We start from the raw sequence: 25,875 nt of genomic DNA on the forward strand, positions 1-25,875 counted from the left end.
TGTGCCCTGGCAAGTTGCTCCCTCCACCCCCCAGCCCCCAGGTCTGAATTAGTCCCCAGAACAACTCTGGGGTACAGGACAGCTCTTGGGAGCTGACATAGACAGCTGTATCAATATCCCTGCAGGTGTATAAACTAGACAACCTCGTTTCTCAGACCTTGAGCTGCCAAACCCCTCGAACTTCACGGTAGATGATGCCCCAGGAGAAAGCTCCCAGTTAACCAGTTAGTTAGATTGGCTTTCTATCCTGGCTTTGCCACATGCCAGCTGGACAAATCATTTTACCTTCCTGCGCCTCGGTTTCTTCGTCTGCAGAATGGGAGCAATAGTGCCTAGCAGGTGCGTCCCAGGGGGGCAGGAAGAGACTTGTGTGTACACACACGTGCACACACACACACACGCACATTGCATTCATACACGCACACATTCCCCAGTGCTTCCTGATTTACCTGGCCAACAAGACAGAACTTGCTAGGAGAAAGGTGGCCACACCAAGCAAGGAGAGTGGCTACGCTATGCAGGAGCAGGGCGGGGGCTGGCTGCTGGTGGTCCCACGGTCCTGCCACAGCTGAATCCCTGCTCTTCATGCCGCCATCACCAATCGTGAGGCTTACCCTACTAGTCTACTTTCTTCCACTCAATGGAGCCTTTCCAGACACTGGGAACTCCTGGATTCTGAACAAGATGAAGAGACAGCGGGGCCACCCCCAGGGGATGAAAACCTCTAGTCAGGCCTGGTGTTCCCCAGACGCATCCCTGCTTCCTGCTCGTCCTGCAGTCCACCCCCAGCTCAGATTTTGGGTCCTTTGATCTGAGTGGATCTGACTGCACCTCAGACTGAGAGCCATAATCTGGGATGCTCTGGGGTGGGGTTCTTGTGCGATTCAAGGGATCATGCACAGAAGTTCTGACACCTGAGATGGGCTTGTCTTCTTGGGGGATTGCCCCCGAAGCAGGCCTGTGAAACAAGGATACGCATGCAGAAGTTTGTCTGGGGGTGCCAGGGGCAGGGTCAGCCAACTGAGACAGGGAAGGGAGGGACCCAGTTCTTGAGTCAGTTTCCACTGTGGGTGGAACTTGCATGTCCTATGGTCTCAGGGTTTCAGATAACAAATGACATGGGTCTTGGGTCACACTGTAAAATATATTTCTTACTGTCATTTGTGACTACAAAAAAAGTGTGACGGCCACTGTCCTTGGTTCTCCCATAATATCTCCCACTGCTCTCCATCCCCTTAAGAGCTGGCCTTTTACAGTAAACAAAACATTGACCCTTTGTTTCACAAAACAATGGACCCATTTCACAGATGAGAAGGTTGAGATGCACTGAGCCTCTGGGGCCTGTCCGGAATCCCCCAATGGTGAGGGAGGGTGCCAGGCGGTTCCCTGGCAGGTTGCCCAAGAAACTGTCCTCTTTCTCCCTCGGGTCCCTGAAGCTGAACTCAACACCATTGCCCCCATCATCTCCAACTTCTTCCTGTGCTCCTACGCCCTCATCAACTTCAGCTGTTTCCACGCCTCCATCACCAACTCACCCGGTAAGTAGCCCCCTCACCCCTCTGTGGGAGGAGGCACGCGTGGCAGGGCAGGGCAGGGGTGGGGGAGGGGAAGGCACGCATGTAGGTGGGCACACCAAGGTCACCTCTCAAATCAAAACCAATTCAAGGGACCATTCAAGTCATAATAATAACAGCAGCTCTCATTTCTCGAGCACTTAAACAATACACTGAACATGGATTCATACACTGTTTATAGGGTGCAGAGATTTCTCTAGTGCCTTCCTCCACCAAATTTACAGGCGTCAGGAATCTGCCCAAAGTCCCAGGTTGTTACAGGTTGCACTTTGCACGACTCCAGGGGGGCCGCTCGTATACGTCATCGATTTGTATGTTTATTCTGAAAAATTTCTGGCAGATGGCAGTAAAGTATCCTGAGAAAGCCTCATTCTGATTATCCCCAAATCACCAGTGGGCTGGTTGCCAGGTCTGGGGACCATGGTGCCCCATAGCTGTGCCATGGGGCAGCTGTCACTGGTGGCAGCCCTGGCATGGCCCTGTGGTGTGGAGCCAGGCAGCGTCACGTCCTTCCCTGCCCTCTCACCCCCTTGGCTCCATGCAAGACACTGGAGCCGGTGCTGTTGCTGACATATGGCCATATTTGGCCGGAGCTGGACACCTCCTTGGGATAGCCTGTCAGTGTGGCCAAGTGCCAGCCAAGGCAGGCATGTGGTCCCCCCCAGAGCCTCCCGCCCAGCCCCAGGAGACGCGGGGTGGGGAGCAGGTGGGCACAGCCTGGGACCCTGGCTCTGGGCACGGCTGGCTTTGCCACCCCGGCCCCTGCCCAGCAGCGCTGGCCCAGGAGGAAGCTCCAGAGTGTGCCCACCGACCTGGGTCCTCCGCCCAGGGTGGAGACCCTCATTCCGATACTACAGCAAGTGGGCGGCGCTCTTTGGGGCGGTCATCTCCGTGGTCATCATGTTCCTTCTCACCTGGTGGGCAGCCCTCATCGCCATCGGCGTCGTCCTCTTCCTCCTGCTCTACGTGATCTACAAGAAGCCAGGTGTGTGGTCTCAGGTTGCCCAGGGGCTCGGGCTCCCCAACTCCCCCTGAGGGCGCTGAGCCAGCCATCCTGCCCTTCAGCTCAGCTAGAGAGCCTGCCTCAGGCTCTGTGCTCTCACGGGCCCTGCTCTGACCCTCCAGCCTGGTCCCTTCCCGTGGGGTGAGAAGCCTATGGGAACGCGCCCACTCAGAGCCTACACCTCTACTTCTGGACTGTCCTCCCCACCCGTGGCACCCAGGACCCAGGAATTGCCTGCCCACGACCATCCTCTTGAAGTGGCTGGGGCGCACATTTAGGCCTGAGGGGTGGCCAGGGGCCAGCTGATCGAGGGACAGGTAGACACAATATGATGTCTATATGCACACGATCAAGGACCCCAGGGGACAGTGATCTGGGGACAGGACACTGAACTCCAGGAAAGCTTAGAATTCTAAATTTGAACCTGGCTTTCCAGGTTATTGTCAAGGGAGGTAAATATTTTGTAGAGTTTAATACTTTGTGGGTTATTTTTTAAGATTTGTTTATTTATCAGAGAGAGAGCGCACAGCAGGGGGAGTGGCAGGCAGAGAGAGAAGCAGGCTCCCTGCAGACCAAGGAGCCCAGTGCGGGACTCAATCCCAGGACTCTGGGATCATGACCTGAGCCGAAGGCAGACACTTAACCGACTGAGCCAGCCAGGTACTCCTAGCGTTTAATGCTTTGGAGTGTAACTTTTAAATATGCAGCCATATGATATGGGCAAGCATTAGGAAGAGATCTGCAGTCTCTCCGCCCACCAGGCAGCCCAGCTCCCACGGTGCTTGATTCCTAAAGAAGGTCAACATTCCCTCCCTCGGCACGGCTGCTTTCTCCCGGGATTTCTAATCTTGTGCTCACCCCCACGCTCAGAGGTGAACTGGGGCTCCTCGGTACAGGCCGGCTCCTACAACCTGGCCCTGAGCTACTCGGTGGGCCTCAACGAGGTGGAGGACCACATCAAGAACTACCGGTGAGCGCAGCCCTGTCCCTGCTCTGGGAGGCTCCAGGCCACCTGTCACCTGCCCCCGCAGACCCGGGGTGGGCACAGCCCAGGCTCAGAGAGGGAACAGAGGTGGAGAGTACCGTCCCACGGTGAGGGGCCTGGGTTGACATTGCTCAGTGGGGACCAAGCAAGTCTGGTGACCTCTCTGTACCTGAGTTTTCACAGCAGAATATGTTCTTCGAGACGCAAAGGGCTATCCAAGGACAATCTGGTGTTGTAGTGCCCGTCACAGTCACCCGTGAGGCTGACCGTGGCGAACCTCTCCTAAATGAGGAGAGTCGTGTGTCCGGGCCTCCTTCCCAGCAGATGGTGCTGCTAAAAGTCAGCCATATGTATTTGTGTTGCCTTGCTGCTCCAAAGTGCCTTACGCCATTTTACTGCAGCCCTCTGGGGTCTATGACATTACTAACTCCAGTCCTGATGAGAACGCGGATGCACAGAGAGATTAAGTAACTGGCCCCAGGTCACACAGCGGGTGAGTGACCAATTCTGTCTGGCTCCAAGTGAGTCTGGCAGTGGCCCCTGACCACAACCTTTGGCTGCCTCTTCATCCAGAGGCTGAGTCACCCAGCCACCCACCCACGTGGCACAGAGATCTTGTAAGTAATGTGCCTCCCCACCCCCAGCCTTTATTCTCCCTGGCACCTGCATTTTGCCCCCGGATACCCCGGGCTCTGTCCAGATGGCTCATGCCCTTTTCCCTTCCCCTCCTCAGTCCCCAGTGCCTAGTGCTCACGGGGCCCCCCAACTTCCGCCCGGCCCTGGTCGACTTTGTGGGCACCTTCACCCGGAACCTCAGCCTGATGGTCTGTGGCCACGTGCTCATTGTGAGTGGCCCCTCTAGGTGGTGTGGGGCTTTGCCTTTGGAGGAGGCCCTGGGCGTGAAGTCCACCCTCGGAAGGGGGGCCAGAGAGTGTGGGAAGGAGTGGGGGGCGGAGGGGCCATGGAGCAAGCAGAGCCCACCAGACCGTGCCGTGGGCCTGGTTCTCTCCCCTCTCCTGTCCCCATCACTGGTTTCTCCCCACTGCCCTGCCTCTAGCCTGTTCCCTCCATCTTCCTTTCCCCGCCCTCCTCCCTCTCCCCTCCTCCTCCTTCCCTCCCCTAACTCCATAGGGGGAGAAAGGGCATCTCTGGGTGTGGCTGAGCCCATGGGGCAGCCTCCAGGGGGAAGAGGGGCTGAAACTCATTCGGGCCAGAGGGTGAAGGCAGCTCCTGATGTCACCTGCTCCCACCACCCACAGGGACCCCGAAAACAGAGGATGCCCGAGCTCCGGCTCATCGCCAATGGGCACACCAAGTGGCTGAACAAGAGGAAGATCAAGGCCTTCTACTCGGATGTCATTGCCGAGGACCTCCGCAGTGGTGTCCAGATTCTCATGCAGGTGCCACGGATTTGGGGCTTTCCCATAGGACTTAGTACTGGTGCGACAACCTGGAAGGCGGGATGTCCCGAGGGGCTAGTCGAAGCTCCTTTGGTGCAACGGGAGTGCCTGCCTTTCTTGTCTCTCCAGATATGCTGACTCAGGGCCCTTTCTCACGGTGCCCAAGGGCCTCTGGGGAACCCCAGTTGGAAGCCTGTGAGGCCTTTGTAATCTTGAGCAACTCTTGTTTTTCTTTTTTCTTTTTTTTTTTTTAATATAATTTACAGACAGCAAAGGGAAAAATATTCAGTGTTTAGTCTGATAAATATTTATGTATGCAGATACACCCAATGGTGTGAAGCCACCACTCAGATCAAGTTCTAGCATGTTCCACCAGGCAATTCATTTTCCTGCTCAGTTTTCCCAGCTGTAAAATGGGATGCGTAGATACAAAAACAGTTGTTAATCCTGAGCCAGCCTATCAGAGTCCTTTCTAATAATTCTAAATATTTCTCATTTTTAAAAAAGAACATATGGGGTCTTCTTTGGGGAGGGTACTAAAATATTTTGAGAGTAGATAGAAGTGATGATTGTGCAACATTGTGACAATACTAAATTCTACTGAATGATAGGCTTTAAAAATGGTTAATTTGGGGTTGTGTGAATTTCACTTCAAAAAATTTTTCAACGTTTAAACACTAAAAAAATAAGTATAAAAGAATGTAGGGGTAAGATGGCCTGGGGATACTCTAAGCCTGGCATCCAAATTCAAGTCCCTCGTGATGAGAAATCACTTGCTAGAGAAGCAGGAAGTGGGATAATCCAGAGCTGATGGGACAGCCCGGTCCTTGTAGCTTCTGACTGTAGCGTCACCTCTCTCCTGGGTGTGTCCAGGCGGGCAGGACCCTGACTGGCAGGATGTGATTCCTGAGCCCTTGACACATGGGCTGAGCGAGCCCCACCCTAGTCCCAGAACAGAGCCCCTGTGGGGCATGAGGCCCGGCCCCCCTCACCCCCACACCCTTTGCAGGCCGCGGGTCTCGGGAGAATGAAGCCCAACATTCTGGTGGTCGGGTTCAAGAAGAACTGGCAGTCGGCCCACCCGGCCACGGTGGAAGACTACATCGGCATCCTGCAGTGAGTGAGGCCATGAGGGTGGCAGGCCTGCGGTCTGTTGATTTGGGCCTTTGGAGTTTGGAGTTTCCTGGGCCTCAGGAAGTAGGGGGGACACAGTGGATGTCATAAGAAGCTGGTTCAAAGCTGAGGAAGAGACAGACCCACTCACTGAGGGCTCGACACTCTGACCTCTGGGCCGTGGGCACCAAGATAAGCAGGGAACAGGCAGGGAACACAGAGAAGGAGACCAGGCAAGGGACAGTAGGGAGCAGTGGGGACTGTGGCAAGCTGCCGTGAGCAGCGGCTACTTGGCTCCAGCCAGTTGTGCCCAGGCAGAAATGTGGACCCTGGGTTGACAACTTCTGGTTTCTCAGAGAAGCCGAAAAGGTGGGTTTTAGGTGAAAACCTCGTGCCCGCCTGTGGACTATAGAAGACCTGCAGAGAGCCGGCTCTCATGCTGTGAGGGGGTGCCACTGAGCAAGAAGCGAAACCAGGCCCCCGGAGGCAGCAGGGTGCGGAACGGGACCATGAGGATAAACCCCCTGGGGACGTCAGGCTGCACTCCAAACCCTTTCTCCTTCAGCTCCTCCTGTGCAACCTCCAGAAAGTGCCTGCCTGAGTTGCTTTTCTGTGCTGATGTGGAACAGAGAGGCAGTGTGTAGTAGCGTTTAAAGAACAAAGGCTGGGGCGCCTGGATGGCTCAGTCAGCTGAGCCTCCAACTCTTGATTTCAGCTCAGGTCGTGATCTCAGAGTCATGGGATCGAGCCCTGGGTTGGGGAGCTCAGCGGGGAGCCTGCTCAGGATTCTCTCTCCCTCTCCCTCTGACCCTCCTGCCCTGCTCGTGCATGCTCTCTCTCTCGCAATCTAAATTAATTAATTAATTAATTAATTAATTAATTAATAGAAGGAAAGAAGGAGAGAGAGAAAAGGGAGGGAGGGAGGAAGAAAGGAAGGAAGGTAGGTAGGTAGGTAGGTAGGTAGGTAAGTGAGTTTTGGGGACCTGGGACCTGCTTCCAGGTCTGCCGTGACCCAGCTGCCTGACTGTGAGCCGTGCATCTCAGCTGCCTCTGACAATGACAACAGGTAGTGGGTTATCTGTTCTCCAGCATCCCCCCAGCTCCAGTGCTCCAAGACCCCAAAATGCTGGGGCCTGAGAAGCGCCTGTCCCAGAGATGTGTAACTAAAGAACCCATGGGGGCAATGCTTAGCCCATCGGATCAAGCCCTACTGGGGGTCCCTGGGGCCCTCTGTCAGCTGGACAGAGAGTAGACTTCTGGGGTAGGAGTCTTCTAGACGTTCCCTTCAGACAAGCTGTTCCTGCCCTCCTGAGCAAGGCCATTCCTATGTGCACTGCCCTCAGGGTTCCATCTCAGCTCTTCGATTCTAAAGTCAGTTGGCCATTTCCTTAGCGTGGATCATGGGCAAGTTGCTCCCTGAAACTCAAGTTTTGCTTCTGTAAAATAGGGTTAAGAATTCCCATGCCCACCTCTGTTGGCAGGCTTGTGCAGATTATCCAAATGTATCAGGAGGACAGGGCCTGCCTTGAAGACTGGCCTGACTTGGTTTCCCCCTGAGTACAGGGTCCGTAGCACCCCTGGTGCCACAGAACATAGAGCTAGAGGGGACCTGGGGGGACTCTCCGGCTCTGCTTGCATGTCACATGGGTGGGGAGACTGAGGCCCCAAGAGAAAGAAGGGTATGGTGGGAGGCAGGTGAGAGGCCAACTGTAGACATCTGGTCTCCTGGGGGCTGGGCGCTGTGGGCTGGGACCAAGAGGACCCTGACCCCACCTCTTCTCTTTCCAGCGATGCTTTTGACTTCAACTATGGTGTGTGTGTCATGAGGATGCGTGAGGGGCTCAACGTCTCAGAGGTGATGCAGGCACACAGTGAGTACATGCCCCACCTGCTTGGCGCCCCTGTCAAAAACCTGAACAGCATCCCAGAAAGTTCTAGAATGATTTTTTTTAAGTGGTGGAGGGAAGAGAGGGGGACATTAGTAAGGAATAAAAGCTTAAAAAGTTAGCTTTTGTTGGCCCCTTAGAGTTCCTCAGGTTTCCAAATGAAAACACTGGTCACGTTCGAGGTCACACTTCCAGCCGGGGGCAGAACCAAGACTGGACCTCAGAGTTCCCCAACCACTATCAGGGCTTTTGTAACCAGATGGGATAAAGAGGATCTAATAGAGAGGAAGACGGAATAGAGGGGAGAAAGGAGAATGTGCACAGAAAGACACCGGAACATGAAAATACAGAGAAAGCACAGAGCCTGCACGTTTTGGTCCCCGACACCCTCTCTGGGGCACCGAGGAGGGCTGTGTTTTAATTTTTGTCACACAGGAATCCGTAGACTCAGCGTTAGTCACATGTGAAGGCCTGAAAGGAATCATAGATAGAGTAGAAAACAAAAGGGGGCCGTCCCGGGGGGCGGGGACTGAGAAGTGCGGAGGCACATTTCTGGCAGATGGGCCTGGGTCGTGTCACCCTGGGCAGACAGCGCGCCTGGCACACAGCAGCTGTCGAGTGCATATTGACACAACCGGTCCTGACAGAGCCGCAGCCATGCTCCTGACGGATGCCGTGCTCCGTGCTAGGGGTACAGCGGGGAACAAAACAAAGTCAGCCTGGGAAGCTGGTGTTCCCACAGGAAAGGCAGGGGACCCATTAGTCATTGCAGACAGTGACACGTGGTCAGAAAGGCCCCTCCGACGAGGGGGACTTTTGCTGAGAAGCAGGGGGCTGCAAGTGCTCCTGGCTCAGGGGACGCCTGGCTGAGCCCTGATGCAGGGGCAGGAGGAAGCCGGTGGGGGTGGGGGGCTCTGGGGTGCCCAGGGCCGGGTCCAGGGGGAAGCAGAGGCCAGATCAGGGGAAGGTGAGGAGCCAGGACTGTCTTCCTAATGTAAGGGGTAGCCTGGGAGAGGAGGAAGCCAGAAATGCCCCGGTTTGAGGAGAGCCTGGGAACAGAGCTGCCCCCTCTCTTGCAGTTAACCCGGTGTTTGACCCAGTGTTTGACCCAGCGGAGGACAGCAAAGAAGCCAGCACCCGCGGGGCCAGGCCGTCTGTCTCAGGCGCACGTCAGTCCGCACCCCACTCAGAGGCTCAGGGCACTCTCGCCTGGGGGGCAGTGACTGGCGGGCCATGAGGGAACCCGGTCACGGGCAGGAGGTGCCCAAGACCCTTGGGGTCGGGTCACTGGGGCCCGGGGCAGGTGGGCTTGGGCAGTATTCCACATTGCAGCCCTCATTGGGAATTCAGTGTCCTGGCATTGTGGGAACCCACCCAGCTGGCTCTGGGGGCCGTGTGAGACCCCTCCAGGGGCCCCCTGGCCACGCTCAGAGGTGACAGGCAGGGAGGAGAGGAGTAGGCTTTTCCTTCAGTCCTTTCCCACTGATGCTCTGGGAGGCAAGGGAACAAGGGCAGGGTGTGTCCCAGGACCGCACGTCCGGGACCCCTGCTCCTGGTCTACGTGGCTGAGAATTGGGTCTCAGGTCTCGCTGTCCGAAGAGCTGTGGGTGGTGCTCTGGGCCAGTCCCTACCATGCACGCCCTCAGTGGGGTGCTTCTTGCTGCCACGTGCGTAGCCTGGGCAACAGCGAGCCCACCTCACGGGGTGGCTGGCTCCATTTTCAGACAGAGCAGGCATTTGAAGGTGCGCTGCTCTGAGGTGACCTGCCCCTCTGCTCCTGCAGTGGACCCCGAGGCCCTGGTGCAGGAGGAGCAAGCCAGCACCATCTTCCAGTCCGAGCAGGGCAGGAAGAGCATCGACATCTACTGGCTATTTGATGACGGAGGTCAGTACCCCCCTGGCCACCAGCTCTCCCCAGGGCCGCCTGCCCTCCATGGCCTGCCCTTCCCGGCCGCTCTGGACAGGGCCCCGGGAGGGACCGCAGAGCCCAGCAAAGGGGACTAGGGGCCTTTGGGCCCACCTCTGGACTTGGAGAAGCCTGGCTGGGCCCCTCTTCTTGGCTGTAAAATGGGGGACTTTATAGGAGGAGCTGAGGTCAGCATGGGATGGAACGTTCAGACGAGATGGGCATTAGGGGTCACAGGCACCTGCCATGAATGAGGGGAAGCTGTAGGAATGTTCTTCACTTCCCAAAAAATATGCCCTCTCTCATTTTTCTTAACACATGCCTCTTGGCTTTATTGTTGCACCCGATAGATTCCTACCTAGACAGAAAATGCTTTGGCTCCAGGAGCACGTAACCTATAGACTAAACACTTACTATACACTTGGCACGAAGTACAGTCCCTAGGCAGGAACTGTTATGAGACCACTTCACAAAGAAGGAAACTGAGGCATAGAGCCGTGAAGTAATTGGTCAATTGGTCCAGGGTTATGTAATGGTAAGTGACAGCTGGCCTTCGGCTCATGTGGAGAGATGACAAGGAGGGATGAGGGTTCCCACCCACTGGCCAAATCTTTAATCTTCAAAAAAAGTGCCAGCAGTCAGATTTTCATATGAAAATCCCCCAATTATTCAATGCTAGCTCACGGGTTTAAAAACATCATGCAGGCCACATGAACCCCAGCCCAGAGAGTCCCGTGCACCCCTCAGTTTAGTCTAGCACCCCCGTTACACAGATGGGTACACTGAGGTCCACGGAGGGGAAGAGGCGTGCCAGTGGCAGATGGGGCAGGAACCCAGAGGGTGCTCTATCCTGAGAGCAGCTCCCCCTTGATTTACGGGGACCCTCCTTGCCAGGCCTCACCCTCCTCATCCCCTATCTTCTGGGCCGCAAGAAAAGATGGAGCGGATGCAGAATCCGTGTGTTCGTGGGGGGTCAGATCAACAGGATGGACCAGGAGAGAAAGGCGTAAGTGGGGAGCACGGGTGGGGGGCTACGCAGGACAGGCACCGTCCCAGTTCTGCCCATGGGTGCCCCCTCTTGCTGTCCCCCGCCTGTGCCACCCCTCCGTCCCCCAGGTGGACTCAGCTCTCTCCAGGTCACGGCAGTGCTGCAGGAGCTCTGGGCGGGAGCAGGTTTCTGTCCATTTTGGAAGGTGTTTTGCTGTCCCACCCCCCCTCACATAAGATGCAGACGCCCTATTTCAGCCAGGACGAGGAGGAGTGTTATATTTCAAAGCCGCAAATCTGCTCAAGGAGAAACCTGTGTGAAGTAACGGATGGAGAAGGCCCTTCCTGCTGAGAAATGAGGCGGGACCGAGGATCCTTCAGGGCAACGCTGCCCCCATCCCTCAAGCTTGGGATGCTGTCCCTGATGAGACAGCAGGTGACTTTAGTGGCCAGGAGTTGGGGCAGCAAGTCCCACTGGATTTCTTGGTGAGAAGTGACTTTTGATTCTCTTCCAACCGTGTGGCTCATTCGGCAGGAGAGGGGCTCTCTGCTTGGGAACCCACACTAATCTGTCTCAGCCAGAGGACGGGCCTGGCTGGGGAGCTTGGTGGACAACAGCAGAGTTCAGTTCAGCCAGCCAGAATTTAGTCACGCTGGTTTATTTACTTGGGTTTTATTGATCACCCCTTTCTGGCAAGAGATGCTGGTTTTCTGTTGAAAATTGCCATACGAAATTCCAAGATGTGGCTGAGTAAGAATGTGAGTTGATTTAAGCTGAAAAGGAAGTAAATGGTAAGGCAGGTAGACAGGTGTGCCTCACGGTGGGCAATGGCTTTGTTTAGGGCAAGGTCAAGTGGTAGTAGGTCATGGGATGGATGCCGCTAGAGGAGGCGGGCGGGGTAGCAACAATGGGTAGCTTGCTCAAGGTCATGCGATGAATTAGCCGAAGAGCAGAAACTCTGCCTGGCCTCTGGTGTGCTCAGCAACAGTCCCAGCAGGGGACTCAGCAGCAGTCCCAGTCAGGACCCTGAGGCCTGTACCACCGGGACCGTGTCCCCATCACCCCTTCTCGGTCACCCCCTGTGTGAGTTAAAGGCGATCAGCAATCCCATCTCTGGGTCCTCACCCCCGCTGAGAACCTCTCTTCCGGAAGGCCCTTCTCAGCAGGCCGAGGAAAGCAGCATTTGACCTCTCTGCGATCTCCAGAAGATAAAGACATCAGGAAGGCCACTTTGCCGGCTCAGCTTTCTGCTGCAGGCCTGAATGCAAGCCAGGCTCAGCGGGTTTAGCTGACCTCAAGGCCATGGCACCGCGGGCTCACGAGGTGTCCGGCACGTGAGGGTCATGGAATGTCCTCTGCCTCCCAGCTGTCCCTCAGCCAGGCCAAGCCCTCTGGCCTCCTTGTGACCCGACGCCAGGCTGGCACTGCCTCTGGCCGGGGCCCTGAGCAGGCCTGCCATCCCCCTGCTGCATACCAGCACATCTGCTCCCAGCTCTGCTCTCCTAATTTCCCTCCCAGGTTCGGGGACTGGCAGAGGCTTGGTGGCTGGGCTGTGGCCTGGTCTTTAAGGTGTATCCCCGGGCTCTGCCCAACCAGCCAGCTGCTCACCGCTCCCGTGCCGCCTCCTGCACCCCAGCACCCTCACTCATTTGGACTTTCCACCCCCACGCACTCAAACCCTGCCAGTTGTTCTGTGGTATCCTCAAAGCCATGTCCTGCCCAGGGATTCTGATGCACTGGCGAGAGCTAAGGCAGGTGTATTATTTAGAAGGCTCCTTGGCTGATTCCACTGTAGATACCCCCACCACAGCCCCTTTGGCCTATAATAGTCTTGCACACCATGCACCTTCCAGCTAGACTGCCACCTCCTCTGTGAAGCCTTCCCTGACTGCCACTAGCCACAGACGGTGTTTCCTCCCCTGTTGCATTAGAAGTCAGTACCATGTGGCTTGCTCCTCCTGGTTCTATACTTCGTTCATGGGTGTCATCTCTTTCCACAGCCCACCCTGCAATTTCCTGTGCTTTACCTTCCCATCCCTTAGACCCCTGCTCCTCTAAGTGTTCTCCCTGGATCAGTGGCATCCCATCACCTGGGAACTTGTCAGAATGCAGAATCCCAGGCCCCACCCCCGACCAGATGAATCAGACTCTGTATTGCACCAAGGTCCCTGGCCGATGCGTAGACATTAAAATGTAAAGTGTGCTAGTCCAGAGATGGCCGCCAGGTACTTGGGGAAATACTGCTCCATCGCTTTTCCTTATCACATGTCAGCCTCTGACCTCCGGCCCCTGCCCTGGTTGAACGTAAACTCCCTGAGGCCAGGGTTTGATCTGCTGTATTCGCTGCTGGATCCTCGGTAGACAGTACCGAGTACAATTCACTGAATGGAATAATACATATTTAAAAATCTCTGTCTTCCAGGATCATTTCCCTGTTGAGCAAGTTCCGACTGGGATTCCACGAGGTTCACGTCCTTCCCGACATCAACCAGAAGCCGCGGGCTGAGCAGTAAGTTCTCGGTGTGGACTTACTTCCCAGGCAGAAGGGCCAGCTGTATGCCCTGCACACCCCTCCCTCTGCGTGTTGCCCCTTTCCTTCCCGCAGCCACCTAGACAGGGCTCAGGGGAGGAAAGAGGAAGGGGAGGAGTTCGCACCCCTTGTTTTCCTGTCAGGGTTCTTCCTTTGCATATCAGAGCTCTGGTCTTTGCCAGAAACACACCTGGGCTGGAGAACAGTGAGTGTTCACCTTTGTGCTTTTCTTAGAGCAAGTATGTTAAAGCTGGTGCAAGTCTCGGCTGTTCTGCAACTGGAGCGAAGGCCGGTGTTTCATCCTCAAGGGACCCCACCCCCACCCACGCCACGGACCTGTGGGAGGGGCGGGAGGGGGGGTCCCTGGCTTCACACTTCCCACTGCTTGCTGGTCATAAGTTTCCAATTTTCTCCAACATCCTGAAGGGTGACATAAAGCAGCCGTTCTCACACTTTGGCCCGGGTCAGAAGGACACAGAGGGCTTATGAAAACACAGCTTGCTGAATACCCCTCCTCCCGCCCCGCCCCAAGATTCTGAGTCAGTAGGTCCGAGGTGGGGCCCGAGAACCTGCATTCCTAACAAGCTCTCAGGGCCTGGTCCAGGCCGGTCACTTTGAGAACCACTGTCTTAAAGACAGTCTGTGTAAAGTGCTTAACACGATATCCAGCCCCGAGTCAGTGTTCAGTAAATGCTGGATCGAAGGCTTCTGCCTCCTCGTGGCTTCTGAGCTCTAGCTCTTGACATTTTTGTGAGGTCTCGGCTCCCCCCCAGGCTTGCTTCCTTCTCTAAGCCTGGCCTCACTCACTGAAGTTCCTGAAAAAGGAGCTGTGACTGGCCCGGCTCATCCCTTCCCACGGAGCCAAGGGAGTGGTTGCAGCAAAGCCTCTTTCTTGGCTACCTTTGCTCCAGTTGGCCATGACCAGGGCTGGCAGAGTCACGTGTGAAGAGACACACGGCTGGAGGCAGGGGCCATGGCAGAGGCACCGCCCTTCCACAGGGCGGAGGGGTACTGGAGCAAACAGAACCAGAGGTGCAAAGGCCCTGAGGCCGAAGCGTGGCAGCTACAGCCCCTGATGTTATTTCTGTGAACACGCTGGTGCTGGGAGTAGGGGAAACGTTAAAGGGTCTGGGCCACAACTCCCCTTCTTCCCTGACGCACCAGCAAGCTCATGGACTTTAAGCAAATCCCCGTGTGAACTCGTAGCTAAGCTCAATGGCGGGGTCGGAAAGGATGACGACTCGCTCAACGAGTCAACTCCCTAGTCTGAAACGAAGACATTTATAATCAGGCTTGCTTTCTGCAAATCCATGCACGTGAGATTTTCCAGCACTGCACCGCCTCAGGAAAGTCAGGCCCGTCCTGACCTCTTACCGCTCCCTCATACTCCCCCTACGTGGAGAGGGAAGAAGCTAGTCCGCGATGATGGGCATATTGGCTCCTACCATGAGCCGCGGCGGACAGGAGTCAGTCACCCTCTCAGGCCGCCAGGGATTACGCCGGCCCCAGTGCAGGCTGGAGGGAGTCCAGAGCCACAGCAGGAGCCAGAGGTGCACCAGAATGCCGGAGAGAACGCGAGAGCGTGCAGCCGGGCTGTCTCTGTTGGCGGAGGAGCAAAGGCTTGAGACAGGCCTCCTGGAACAGAGGCAGCCGAATACATTCCCGGTGGGAGGAGCTTGAGAGCAAGCCCACAGACCCCAACCAGCAGCCCTGATCTTCAAAACCCCCCGCCTTGGCCCTCCTCTGCCTCCACGTCCTGGCCCGCTCTCTTCTCCTACGCCAAACTTCTCCAAAGAGATTCACAGGCTATGCACCCACTTCCTCCGGGAGATCCCCTTGCTGGCCTCGTCACTGGCCTCCGCCTCACCACAGAGCCCGTTTCTGGGCGCATCTTCCTCTGCCTGTCCGCGGCATCCCACGCAGCGACCCCTCTGGAGACAGCTCTTCCTTTGCCTTCGGAGACGTCACCCTCCACAGGATTCCTCCTACCTCAGTGACCCTTCTTTCAGTTCCAATAGCTGGCTGGTCCTCCTTTTGCTGACCGACACTTGCCAGCATCCTTGGGATTCGGCCCTGGATCTTTTTCTCTTGACTCGGTCCCCAGTGTGAGCTCCTCCATCCGTATGGCTGCAGGGGGCTTCATCTGAAGGCCGACCAGTCCAAATTTCTGTTTATAATCCTGTGAGTCAAGTCACACAGAACAGCCTCCAACCGCTCCCTGTCTCATTCGGGGCAAATAGCGAAGGCCTTCGTGGTCTGGGCTCTCACTTGTGTGTCCTCACCTCGCCCCGTTGTCCTCTGCCCTTGCCTTGCTCTGGCCATACTGCCTCCTTTGCTGCTCCTCAAAGAGACCGAACACACTTCTGCCTCAGGGCCTTTGCACCTTCAGCTCTGTGTGCTCCAGCACCCGCTGTCCTGTGCAGAGCTGGCTTCAGAAAGACAGGCATCCTTCAGCTTCAGGGAGGCCTTCCTTGCCCCAAATATTCCCTGTCCTGGTACTCAGTTGTGCCTTCATAAAGCCTGTGATCTAGACTTGCCTGTTTATTGCCCGGCAGACGGTGAGCTCCGTAGATAGGGGACGTTGTAGGGTTTTTTGTTCACTGGTGTGTGAGCAGAGCCAGGCACAGGATAGTTAATGCTCAGGAACTACCCAGGGAACGGTCAGGTGGGTGGAGGTGGAGCCCGGGCCAGGTGTTGTGGACAACTTGCAGAAGTTCGGTGGAATGCCAGACCCAACGGTCAGTGCTGATTTCTCCTTGGAAGCTGCTTCGAGGTAAACCACGGCGGCAGAGAAGTGTGTCCCTGTGGCGCCCAACTCCGTCTCCCTCGGGGGAACTAGTTCCCCCGGAAACCGGGCTGTCTCACCCAGTCTCACCTGCTCTCTCTGTCCCAAGCACCAAGCGATTTGAGGACATGATTGCACCCTTCCGCCTGAATGACGGCTTCAAGGACGAGGCCACTGTCACGGAGATGAGGCGGGACTGCCCCTGGAAGATCTCAGATGAGGAGATTAACAAGAACAGAGTCAAGGTACCCGAGAGAGAAGGGCCTGGCGGGGGCGGGGCGGGGGTCAGGGTGCTCCTCTGGGTCAGGGCCCCGTGCGCCATCCGTCCCGAGCTTCCCTAACCCTCCCCTTGACCGTCCCCCTCCACCATGCCCTGGCCCCTGAGGATTCCTCAAGCCACAGATGCTGGGTAAACCGGCTGTGGAACTCAGAGCCGCTCTTGGCAGGAGTCACGCCCCGCTGTGGCGATGGACTGGCGGGAGCTCTCCCTCTCCCCTCTATGCCTGGTGGCAGGGATTCAGTGCCTTCCGTGTGCCGGGCCCTCGACTGTGTGTTTTTGCCTGGGTTATCTCCCTCACTGCTGCCCACATTCCCCTGGGGAGGGGATGATTGTACCCATTTTACAGCGAAGACAATGAAGCTCGGGGCAGCCACGTGCCTTGCTCGGGTTCTCTCTGCCGTGAGCTATCAGGGCTGAGATTTGGACCCAGCTCACCCCACATCACGGAAGGTGCTCTCTCTCCCAACTAACCCCCCCCCCCCAAGTCATGGAAACAAGGTGCGGCAAAGAAAAGCCAAGGAGGGTTTCCCAAGGAGGTGGACTTGGCACTCTGTTACTCTGAGGGTCCCCTTCCATCTCGGAGGAAGGACAGTCTGTAATGATTGAGGGGGAACAATTTGTGCATCTGGTCTGAAATGTTAAAAGACGTCCCTGGGCTTGTCGGGACCACTCCTGAGGATGTGGGCAGTGACCCCGTGGCTTCTCCTTGCTCCAGTCCCTCCGGCAGGTGAGGCTGAATGAGATTCTGCAGGATTCCTCCAGCGACGCTGCTCTGGTGGTCATGTAAGTAGCCGCTGGGGGGAGGGGAAGCCTGTCACCGAGGCCCAGGATGTCCACTCTGGCCAGGGGCTCAGGAGGTGCGCCCCAGCTGAGGACCCGAGCCCTCCCCTGTGGGTGGAAGGGCCCAAAGCTCCAGGAAACACAGCCCAGGTGGCTTCTTGGCGCGTGGCTGGGCCTGTCTCCGCTCGGCACCCCTCACCGGAGTGCCAGCTGGCAGAGGCCTAGGACCTCACACGTCTCAGGCCTCGCCGACTCCCCTTACCACCGTTTTCCCTCATCCGCCACCTTTCCCTGCCAAACTCAGCCTGGCAAGGAGGACCCCACTCATTCCAGAAGAAAATTGATTCCTGGTTGTTTGGGAATCACCCAGCCCTCTTTGGCCGTGGGCCACCCCCACTGCTGTTCGCGCCAAGCCTGGGCAGCAGCAGAAGCAGAGGCTCGCCGTGCGGGCCTCCGGGCCTGATGGGCCCTCCGGCCGCGGCCGCTGCTGCCTGCGTCCAGCTCTGGGCCACTTCTGGTGGGTGTGGGCCAAAGCTGAGGAGGTGGGAGGTGAGGTGACACGTGGCCGTGGCACAAAGGGTCTCAGAGTGGCTGTACTCTCCCAGAGGCCGGGAGGAAGAACGTGGTGAGCCAGGCCCTCTGCCTCCCCTCTCCCGGAGGGACTCCAGCTCAGAGGGAATGGGGGGATCTGGCAAGGCGTCTAACTGGCCTGGCTTACATTTCCTGAGGGCTAGCCACCTGGGAATTCCTCAGGATGGCCCAGAAGCCTGCAGAAACTGTTTTCTCATACCCTGAAACCAGGATCAAGCACACCATTGAGGGGCCCCAGTGCCAAGTGAAAATGTGCGGCCCCTTGTTCAAAAATTATTAGGAATGGCAAGATGGCCGTAGCGGGAGATGGAACCCAGCAAGGGACCCTTCTAAGTGTTGGGGGGGGGGCGCATGTGACCGCACAGCTTGCCACCCGTGAAGCTGGCTCTGCCCCAGCAGTGCTCCCTGGGGCTCTTAGGGAGAACATTTTGGGTACAAAGAAAGTGCTGTGTTTCCTTGATGCCGGAACTGCGGGAAGAGAAAGGGCTGCATTTGTCTGTGAGCCTCTGGCCAACAGGCCACAGAGAATGTTCCTAGGGCAAGGTCAGCCTACGTTGTGGACCGGGTCAGTGTGCCAGACAGTGACTTCATGCCAGGACGACTCCCCAGACCTTTCCTTGGGTGTGGTGCTTGGGATGTGCCAAACTGTCTCTTCGTGAGTGCCAGCCCCGTTCAGAGAAACAGGTTTGCGCTTTGTCTCTGCTCCCCGTGCGGCGTTGGGCACGTAATCCTACTTCCCTGCATCTCAGTGTCCCTGATTATAGAGAAGGGTTAAACCTAATTATTTCCAAGGTTGTCGTTCAGTCTAACATGCTATGATTTTAAGTTTGTTTGCCACTAAAATAAGTCAGTCTCTCAAGCCATGAGATGAGAAATTTCATCCAGGGAGGTAAGCACCTGCTGGAACTTTCTCCGTCCCACTCCCCTATCCCCTGGACCCCAGAGGGAAAGGCAGTCCCCACCCACCAGCCTTTCGGGAAGTAGCCAACACAAATAATCATGGGTCCAGTCACTTTATTTTTTTTTTAAGGTTTATTTACTTATTTATTTGAGAGAGAGAGCAGAGTGAGAGAGAGAAGCAGACTCCCCACTGAGCAGGGAGACAGACGCGGGACTCAATCTCAGGACCCCGGGATGACAACCTGAGCCAAAGGCAGACACTTAACCGACTAAGCCACCCAGGCGCCCCAAGTCCAGTCACTTCAGAGAGATGCCTACACACGGCATCCCACCCCATGGTCACGGCACCAGCTACAGCTGCGCCCAAAGGGGCCCCGGCCATCGGGCACATTCTCTGGGAGGGTACAGCAGCTGCGCCTCGGCGTTGCCAATCTCCAACCCGGAGATGTGCCCACCAGTGTTTCTAAAGGTTCGGTCCGAGGGTCACGTCCATCGGCACCAGGATTTGTCAGATTCCTCAGTTCCTCCCAGATCAGGGCCTGGGGTGGGGTCAGGAAACCGCATTCCCCAGAAATTCTGAGGAAGAAAAAATCCTTCCCCCGCCTCGGGAGGAAAGATAACATTACACTTTCCAGCATCTTGAAGAGCGGACTCAGACCATTTTCTAGAGCACGTTTGGGGCAGAACTTGGTTGTTTGCTGTCTGCCTGCCAGCAGTTATCTGATTAATGGCCTGTGTTTGAGGTCAGCTTCACCCCCACAGCTGATAAACCAGCTTAGAAGATAATAAACCACCCCGACAACCTTTGCCTAGACGAGCAACCTATTCCTAGTCTCCCTTTTGGGACTCGACCCCTCTCTTCTCCTATAAAGACACCCGCCTCAAAAGCAAATAATAATTGAAAAATAATAATCAACACCGCATTTTATTGAGTGAGCCACACTCGACTCATGGGGTCTTAGTAATTTTCAAAACTCTGTGCAGTGGCTCTGTTTTACCCCTGTCCCTCCCCCAGCACACACACTTTGGAGAGAGGGAAACTGAGTCTCAGAGAAGTCAGGCAACTTGCCCAGGATCCCATAGCCGTGAAGTGGGGATTGGGTTTTTTTTTTTTTTTTTTTTAAGATTTTATTTATTTATGTGACAGAGAGACAGCCAGCGAGAGAGGGAACACAAGCAGGGGAGTGGGAGAGGAAGAAGCTGGCTCCCAGCGGAGGAGCCTGATGTGGGGCTCGATCCCAGGACGCCGGGATCACGCCCTGAGCCAAAGGCAGACAATTAACCACTGCGCTACCCAGGCTCCCGCCCCTCCCCCCCCACCAGGATTGGGTTTTGAAGCCTTTGGATCCAGGTTAAGGCCAAGGCTGCTTCTCTTAGTGGCTGAGAGATGCAAATCTGAACAAAAAGTTCCTCCGTTCTGGAGCGGCTTTGGTTCTGAAGATCCGCAGGGGCCAGCGCACACAGAGCGTCATTGGCTGGCGCGAGGGCCGAGTGCAAAGGGAGCCTGTCCCTCGGATGGGTGGACGGGTGGACGGGCTCTGCTGGGGAAGGGGACATGACGCTGAGGCTTGAAAGGCCAGAGCAGGGGCGACGGGAGTCCCCTGCCCCTGAGAATGCAGCCACCAGCCCCCTCGCGGCCTTTGAAATTTCTGAATTCAGTGCCTGAGAGTGAGGTAGGCGTTCCCGGAGGGCTTTGTTGACAACGTAAGCGAAACTTCAGCATCACTGCGAAATCAGGGAAGTTTCGTTTTGGTCTTTCCACTTCCCTTTCTCCTTGAGAGTCACCAGACACAAACATGTTCTCACTAGGGCAACACCAGCTTCATGACTCCCTCGTCCCCAGGACCTTGCTTTTCTTTCTTGCTTGCTTGCTTTCTTTTCTTTTTTTAAATATTTTTATTTATTTATTTGAGAGAGAGAGAGAGCAGGGGGAGGGGAAGGGGAGAAGAAGAAGCAGATCCATGCTGAGCATGGAGCCTGACACGGGGCTTGATCCCACGACCCTGAGGTCATGACTTGAGCCGAAACCAAGAGTCAGATGCTCAACCAGCAGTGCCACCGACGTGCCCCAGGGACCTTGCTCTCTAAAGGGGCGGGGGGCGTAGACGTGGTCCCAAGGGAATCTTCCAGGATGGAATTTTAAGCAAGGGACAGGTGTCCAAGGTCCCCTGTTGGCCTTCTCAGTGAGGATCGCTGTGAGCAGAGGCAGGGGGTGGGAAAATCCCAGGACCTTGGTTGGAGTCCCAGCTCTGCGGCTCGCCAGCTTGTCGCTTCCTGCTGATCACAGTCACTGTGACCAGAGCTGCTTTCGTGAGGAGGTGCTTGCCAGGTGCGGGCACTGCGTGGCGCCCTTTGTAGGCTCTGTCCCCTTTAGAGCTCACCGACAGCCGTGAGGCAGGTGTGTGCGTACTCACCTCACGGAAGAGAAAACAGAGGCTCAAGGCAGCGAGCCACCTGCCCCGGCCACATGGCCGAGGAGCAGCAGTGCGGCTCCCGCAGCTTCCCTGCGGCCGGAGCCCAGGCTCTGCGGCCCAGAGTCGCTCAGCACCTTCCTTCCTGCCCGGTGCCCTTGGCAGGGGACAAGGCCAGCGCTGCAGGCCCTGCCCCGTTCCCCAGCGTTGTCTGAAGTTCAGACGCAACAGTGGGATGTCCTGTAGAAAAACAGACTGTAAAGGGCAGCCCCAACTTCACGTCCTGCCCACTGAGCCTGGGAGATACTGTTTTCTCCTGGAGTCAAGAGGTCAGCTGCGGTCATCCTGAAGCATTTTTGGAATCGCAAGATGGTGAGAAAGTCACCTCCTGAAACAGCCGTGATGATATGGCCGAAAGGCAGCCCCAGGGCACCTCATTATCTGCACGGCATTGCTGTGTGGACAAGAGGCCCTCCCACCGCAAGGGTGGACTGCTGTTCCCAGGGCCTCGCATACATGGCAGAAGGCAGGACAGGGACACTCAGCTGAAACGTGTGAGCAGATCACATAGTTGTGGCCACAGGCCGGCATGGTTCTAGTGGCCGACCCGGGGCGGGGGGCGAGATCCCCCACTATAGCAGACTGTGTTCTAGGCGCGGGGGAGGGATAGTGAGCAAGACAGACCTGGCCTGAACATACTGTCTAGTGGGGGAGACAGACAACAAATGAACAAATGAAAAGAGGGTTTGGAGAGTGGGAAAGATTATGAGGACAATGAAACAAGGTGCTATGATGAAGAGAGACAGCAAACACGCTCTGGAAGGGGATGAATCCGCGAAGGAGATGCAGGTGAGCCAAGCCCTGAGTGATCTGAAGGAGCCAACCAGGTGGAAGGCAGGAGGCGCTGCCTTCTGGGTGGGGAGAACATCACATGCAAAGGCCCTGGGGCAGGAGCAAGCTTCCCTTTGTTTTTTCAGGAATGGAAATCAAGCCATTATAGCTGCAGGGTTGTAAGCGAGGCCAAGGGTGGAAGGAGGTGAGGTTGTGGATGTTGGTGGAGACCAGATCACACAAGTCTTACAGGCGGTGGCTTTGTTTACACCAGCTTTGTGACTGAAGGTACATTTGGAGTCGTGTTTTAAGGAGAGCAGTAGGTCATTCTCAGGGTGTCTAGGAAGAAGGAGCGCTGAAGGAGTGAATAAACAGAGTTCCTGGTCGGAAAGCAAGTCATGAGCTGGGGTGTGGGGAAGGGTTCTGGTAAGCGTTCATCTGCTGTGTCTTCCTGCCTTGCAGTACCTTGCCTATAGGGAGGAAGGGGAAGTGCCCGAGCTCGCTGTACATGGCCTGGTTGGAGACGCTGTCCCAGGACCTCAGACCTCCGGTCATCCTGATCCGAGGGAACCAGGAAAACGTGCTCACCTTTTACTGCCAGTAACTCCAGGCTGGGCCATGTCTGCCCAAAGCCGCGGGTGCCTGGGACATCCGCCGGTCTGTGGGGACAAGACTCGTGTCCTGTTGTACTTTAAGCTTCTGATGATCCGACGGAAGAAGCTGGTAGATTTGCAGACTTTGGCTGGACCCCGCTCCCATCAGACGTGTCCTCTAGGCTTGTTTTTATGGGCTAGAGAAGTAACAGCTGAAGCTGTGTGGAAAATTCTCTGGTGGATCCATTTTCCTTTTAAGTTTTCTTTTGATCTTGATTACAACAAATTAAGATTTCAGTCTTTGATTTTTTTTTAAAGATTTTATTTATTTATTTGAGAGAGAGACAGAGCACAGGAGCAGGGGGGAGGGATTGAAGGAGACAGAGAAGCAGACTCCCCGCTGAACGGGAAGCCCAATGATGATGATGATGATGATGACGGTGATGTGGGGCTTGATCCCAGGACCCCGGGATTATGACCTGAGCTGAAGGCAGATGCTTAACCCACTGAGGGGCCCAGGAGCCCCCAGTCTTTGATTTATATGCAAATTTGAGTCAGAGTGCTAAGTGTGAGTGTGGCAGTTTCTAGGCCACCAGTCAGGATGATGGGCTTCCCCCTGCTGCCCTTACAAGGAGGAATCACAGGGCCCTTTGAGACTCCACGATGCAAATTTCTTTGACCACTTCTCACTCTCTTCACTTTCAGTAATGTATCTTCAGCATTCGAGTTGGTTCTTTGGTAGACCAGGGACTTTTAAACCTGTTTAGGCTGTGTCCTGCAGTAAGAAATATCTTTTATGTTGAGACTTAAAACACACACTGAAATTATAAACATGTCACAAAACAATACTTCCTCTTACTATGGGTGTCACTTGCTGATATTCTTTGTTATAGTTCTTTTTCTCTTTTTGTTCTTGGTTGCAATCCACAAATGGGCAGTGACCCAGGATTTGCAGAAAGGCCGCATTGGGCATCACTGCCATTTCCCCAGCATATCCCATGGAGAAGGAAAGGGAACAAACAGAACACAGGAGGAGGGGTAGTGATGGTGGGCATCAGTCAAGAAAGAGCTTCAAAGGAGGGGCAAAATTCAGGGTGTCTCATGGAAGGGTGTTGACTTTCAGGTTTGGTTGGGGATGGAGGGTGGAGGTTTGGTGGGTCAGGAATGGAGAAGCAGAGAACGGGCATAAAGATGGCCAGATTGGCAAAGGATCGGAAAGGTCCACACTGCACCCAAGGCTGGGGAAAAGAATGGGGGAGGAGGAAGGAGCAAGAGATGGAGGCAGTGGGAGCTGTGGTGGGGGTGAGTGTTAAGATGGGGGTCGGAGATGAGAAGGAACCTGGGGAAGATGAGCCTTGCTCAGGTAAGGGTGTTTGGATACTCCCAGAGAGTTTGCACCCACGAAGCTAGAACGCAAGAGTGAATGTTCATTAAGAGAAGCCAGTGCTGGTGGGCGAGGCTCCCTGGAAAGGCATTTCAGCTCTAAGACACACCCCAGCAGCATGCAAGTGGGACGTTGGGAGGTTACAACTGGCCAGGTCTTCTTGCGATAACCACTTTTCTTCAGGGTGGATGAAGGAACGAGGCATCTTTGGGTCTGGTAGGCCCCCTCTGAGCCCACTGACGGCCCACTTAGTCATGAAGGCGCAGATCTCTTTCTTAGTGTCAGGACCCAAAGGACTTCGGTGCCTCACAGGTACTCTCGCTGCAGAGACCAAAGGCTCTGGACTCCCAGGCTGTATAGGCCCCACGGTTGTTTCACGGTATCAGGACTTACTTGCTGAGAGTGACCAGGTGCCTGGCTGAGCTCACCAGGGATGGCTCCTCTGCTCCTAAGGAACAGGACAGGGGTCCTGCCTCTGAGCGATTCCACAGACCCGGGACCAACCCCCAACTCCAGATAGGCAAAGCCTCACTCAGGGAATGCTTGCCTTTCTAGAAGCACATAGAAAACTATTTCCTGACAAATAGTTCACAAGTAGATTGGGGAGACCCTGATCCAAGGTCAGAGAATGCTCTGGCTTAGGGTATTAAAACAAACCAGCAGACAAAAAAACTAATTTTTACTCTCTTGGAAACTGCATTTTGAACCATGATAATGGCTTTGGTTTTTGTTTTTTGGTTGTTTTTTTTTTTTTTAAAGGCTCGCTGTAACAGTAAGGTCAAAAACAATGAAATGAATAAAAAATATGTTCACTCAGTCAACAGAATTTATTTGTTTTGGAACACACTGTTTCTCAACTCTGCTGAGTGTTTTGAAAAAAATTAACTATTGTTTTCTCAACCCTGGATTGAACTTTCCCTGAGCTTCCACTGCTTCTTTAGTCACATTGCCAGATTTCCACGGTGGACATCTGTAGGAGCCACTTACATTCCCTTTGCTTCTCTTGCCCGTGTTTGTAGGCTCACAGGGAACTCGTCCTCTTCTGTCTTGATAAAAGGCTCTGAGGATTCTCAATCTTGCCTCAACCCGAGAGGTGGAGGGGTTAAGTGGAGAGGGTCACGGCCTGGCCCACCAAAACACTGGCTGTGCAGCCTCAGATGCCTCTTAACCCCTCTGGGCCTCCGTCGGAGGCCTCCCATGAGAGAGCTGGGTCAGAACAGGTGTCACCAGCCAGCTGGCCCGCTGGTGATTGTGGTTTGGCCCACACGCGGTTGATCGAAGTCGTGGGTGCTGGGGGGTAGGGTGGAGAACACATTCTTCAGCCACGCCCCTCCCTCAGCCACTACTTCCTACTGCCCTGCCTTGTGATGGGAGGGGGGGGCTCTCGAAAGCCCTCCGATTCATCGATTCATCGTTCTCGGCCCGTAGAGCGGCAGAATGGGAACAGATTTTAGTTCCCAGCATATCTCTTTCTCTCTCTCTCCGCCTTTGGGTGATAAGATCTTCTACCTTCGTGAGTTTCAGCGGTGGGAGGTGTTTCCTGTATAGTCTGTCCTTGCATTGTGCATGGAACGGGGCCGGTGGCAGCCGGCAGCCTCGCATGCTGGCCACCCCCCAGCAGGGGCACCTCACTTATGTGCCCTGGGAGCCACTGTCCAGTCAGCTCTCAATTTTCTCCTCGGCATTTCAGCCTCCAGATTTCATATCCTCCTTCAGTTCCTGCCCAGAGTGTGGTAGCTTTGAAGTAAGCACAGTATGGCCCATTTTTCACCCAATAGGTTTGCTGAGTTCTACCTCCCAGGCAGAAAGCTATGGGCCTCATGAGCACATGGAGAGTCCCCATTTGGACTGCATTCCCTTTTACGCACCGGCCTGGCCTCTTGTGTGGTGAAGGAGAGGTAAATTTACAGAGATGAGGCTAGCTGGAATGTTCCA

At 55.4% G+C, this 25,875-nt stretch overlaps 1 protein-coding gene across 5 annotated transcripts in view; it reads left to right on the forward strand.

The window, feature by feature from the left end:
* The window catches only part of SLC12A3 (solute carrier family 12 member 3), a 37,024-nt gene extending 12,326 nt beyond the window's left edge, over window positions 1-24,698 (forward strand). For 2 of the 5 annotated variants that reach the window (XM_045806833.2, XM_045806834.2), the window contains exons 13-26: window positions 1,437-1,538; window positions 2,404-2,559; window positions 3,448-3,547; window positions 4,296-4,407; window positions 4,822-4,962; window positions 5,972-6,078; window positions 7,864-7,946; window positions 9,041-9,130; window positions 9,745-9,846; window positions 10,762-10,873; window positions 13,278-13,364; window positions 16,280-16,415; window positions 17,166-17,233; window positions 22,426-24,698. In XM_045806833.2, coding sequence (XP_045662789.2) covers window positions 1,437-1,538; window positions 2,404-2,559; window positions 3,448-3,547; window positions 4,296-4,407; window positions 4,822-4,962; window positions 5,972-6,078; window positions 7,864-7,946; window positions 9,041-9,130; window positions 9,745-9,846; window positions 10,762-10,873; window positions 13,278-13,364; window positions 16,280-16,415; window positions 17,166-17,233; window positions 22,426-22,567 — 1,538 coding nt within the window. In that variant the 3' untranslated portion in view covers window positions 22,568-24,698. The other 3 variants (XM_045806835.2, XR_015728033.1, XM_045806836.2) reach the window with 3 other exon arrangements.
* The last annotated feature ends 1,177 nt before the right edge of the window (window positions 24,699-25,875 follow it).

This window comes from Ursus americanus, chromosome 21, assembly GCF_024610735.1.
Source record: "Ursus americanus isolate L20-20 chromosome 21, mUrsAme1.1.p, whole genome shotgun sequence".
Lineage (NCBI taxonomy): Eukaryota > Metazoa > Chordata > Mammalia > Carnivora > Ursidae > Ursus > Ursus americanus.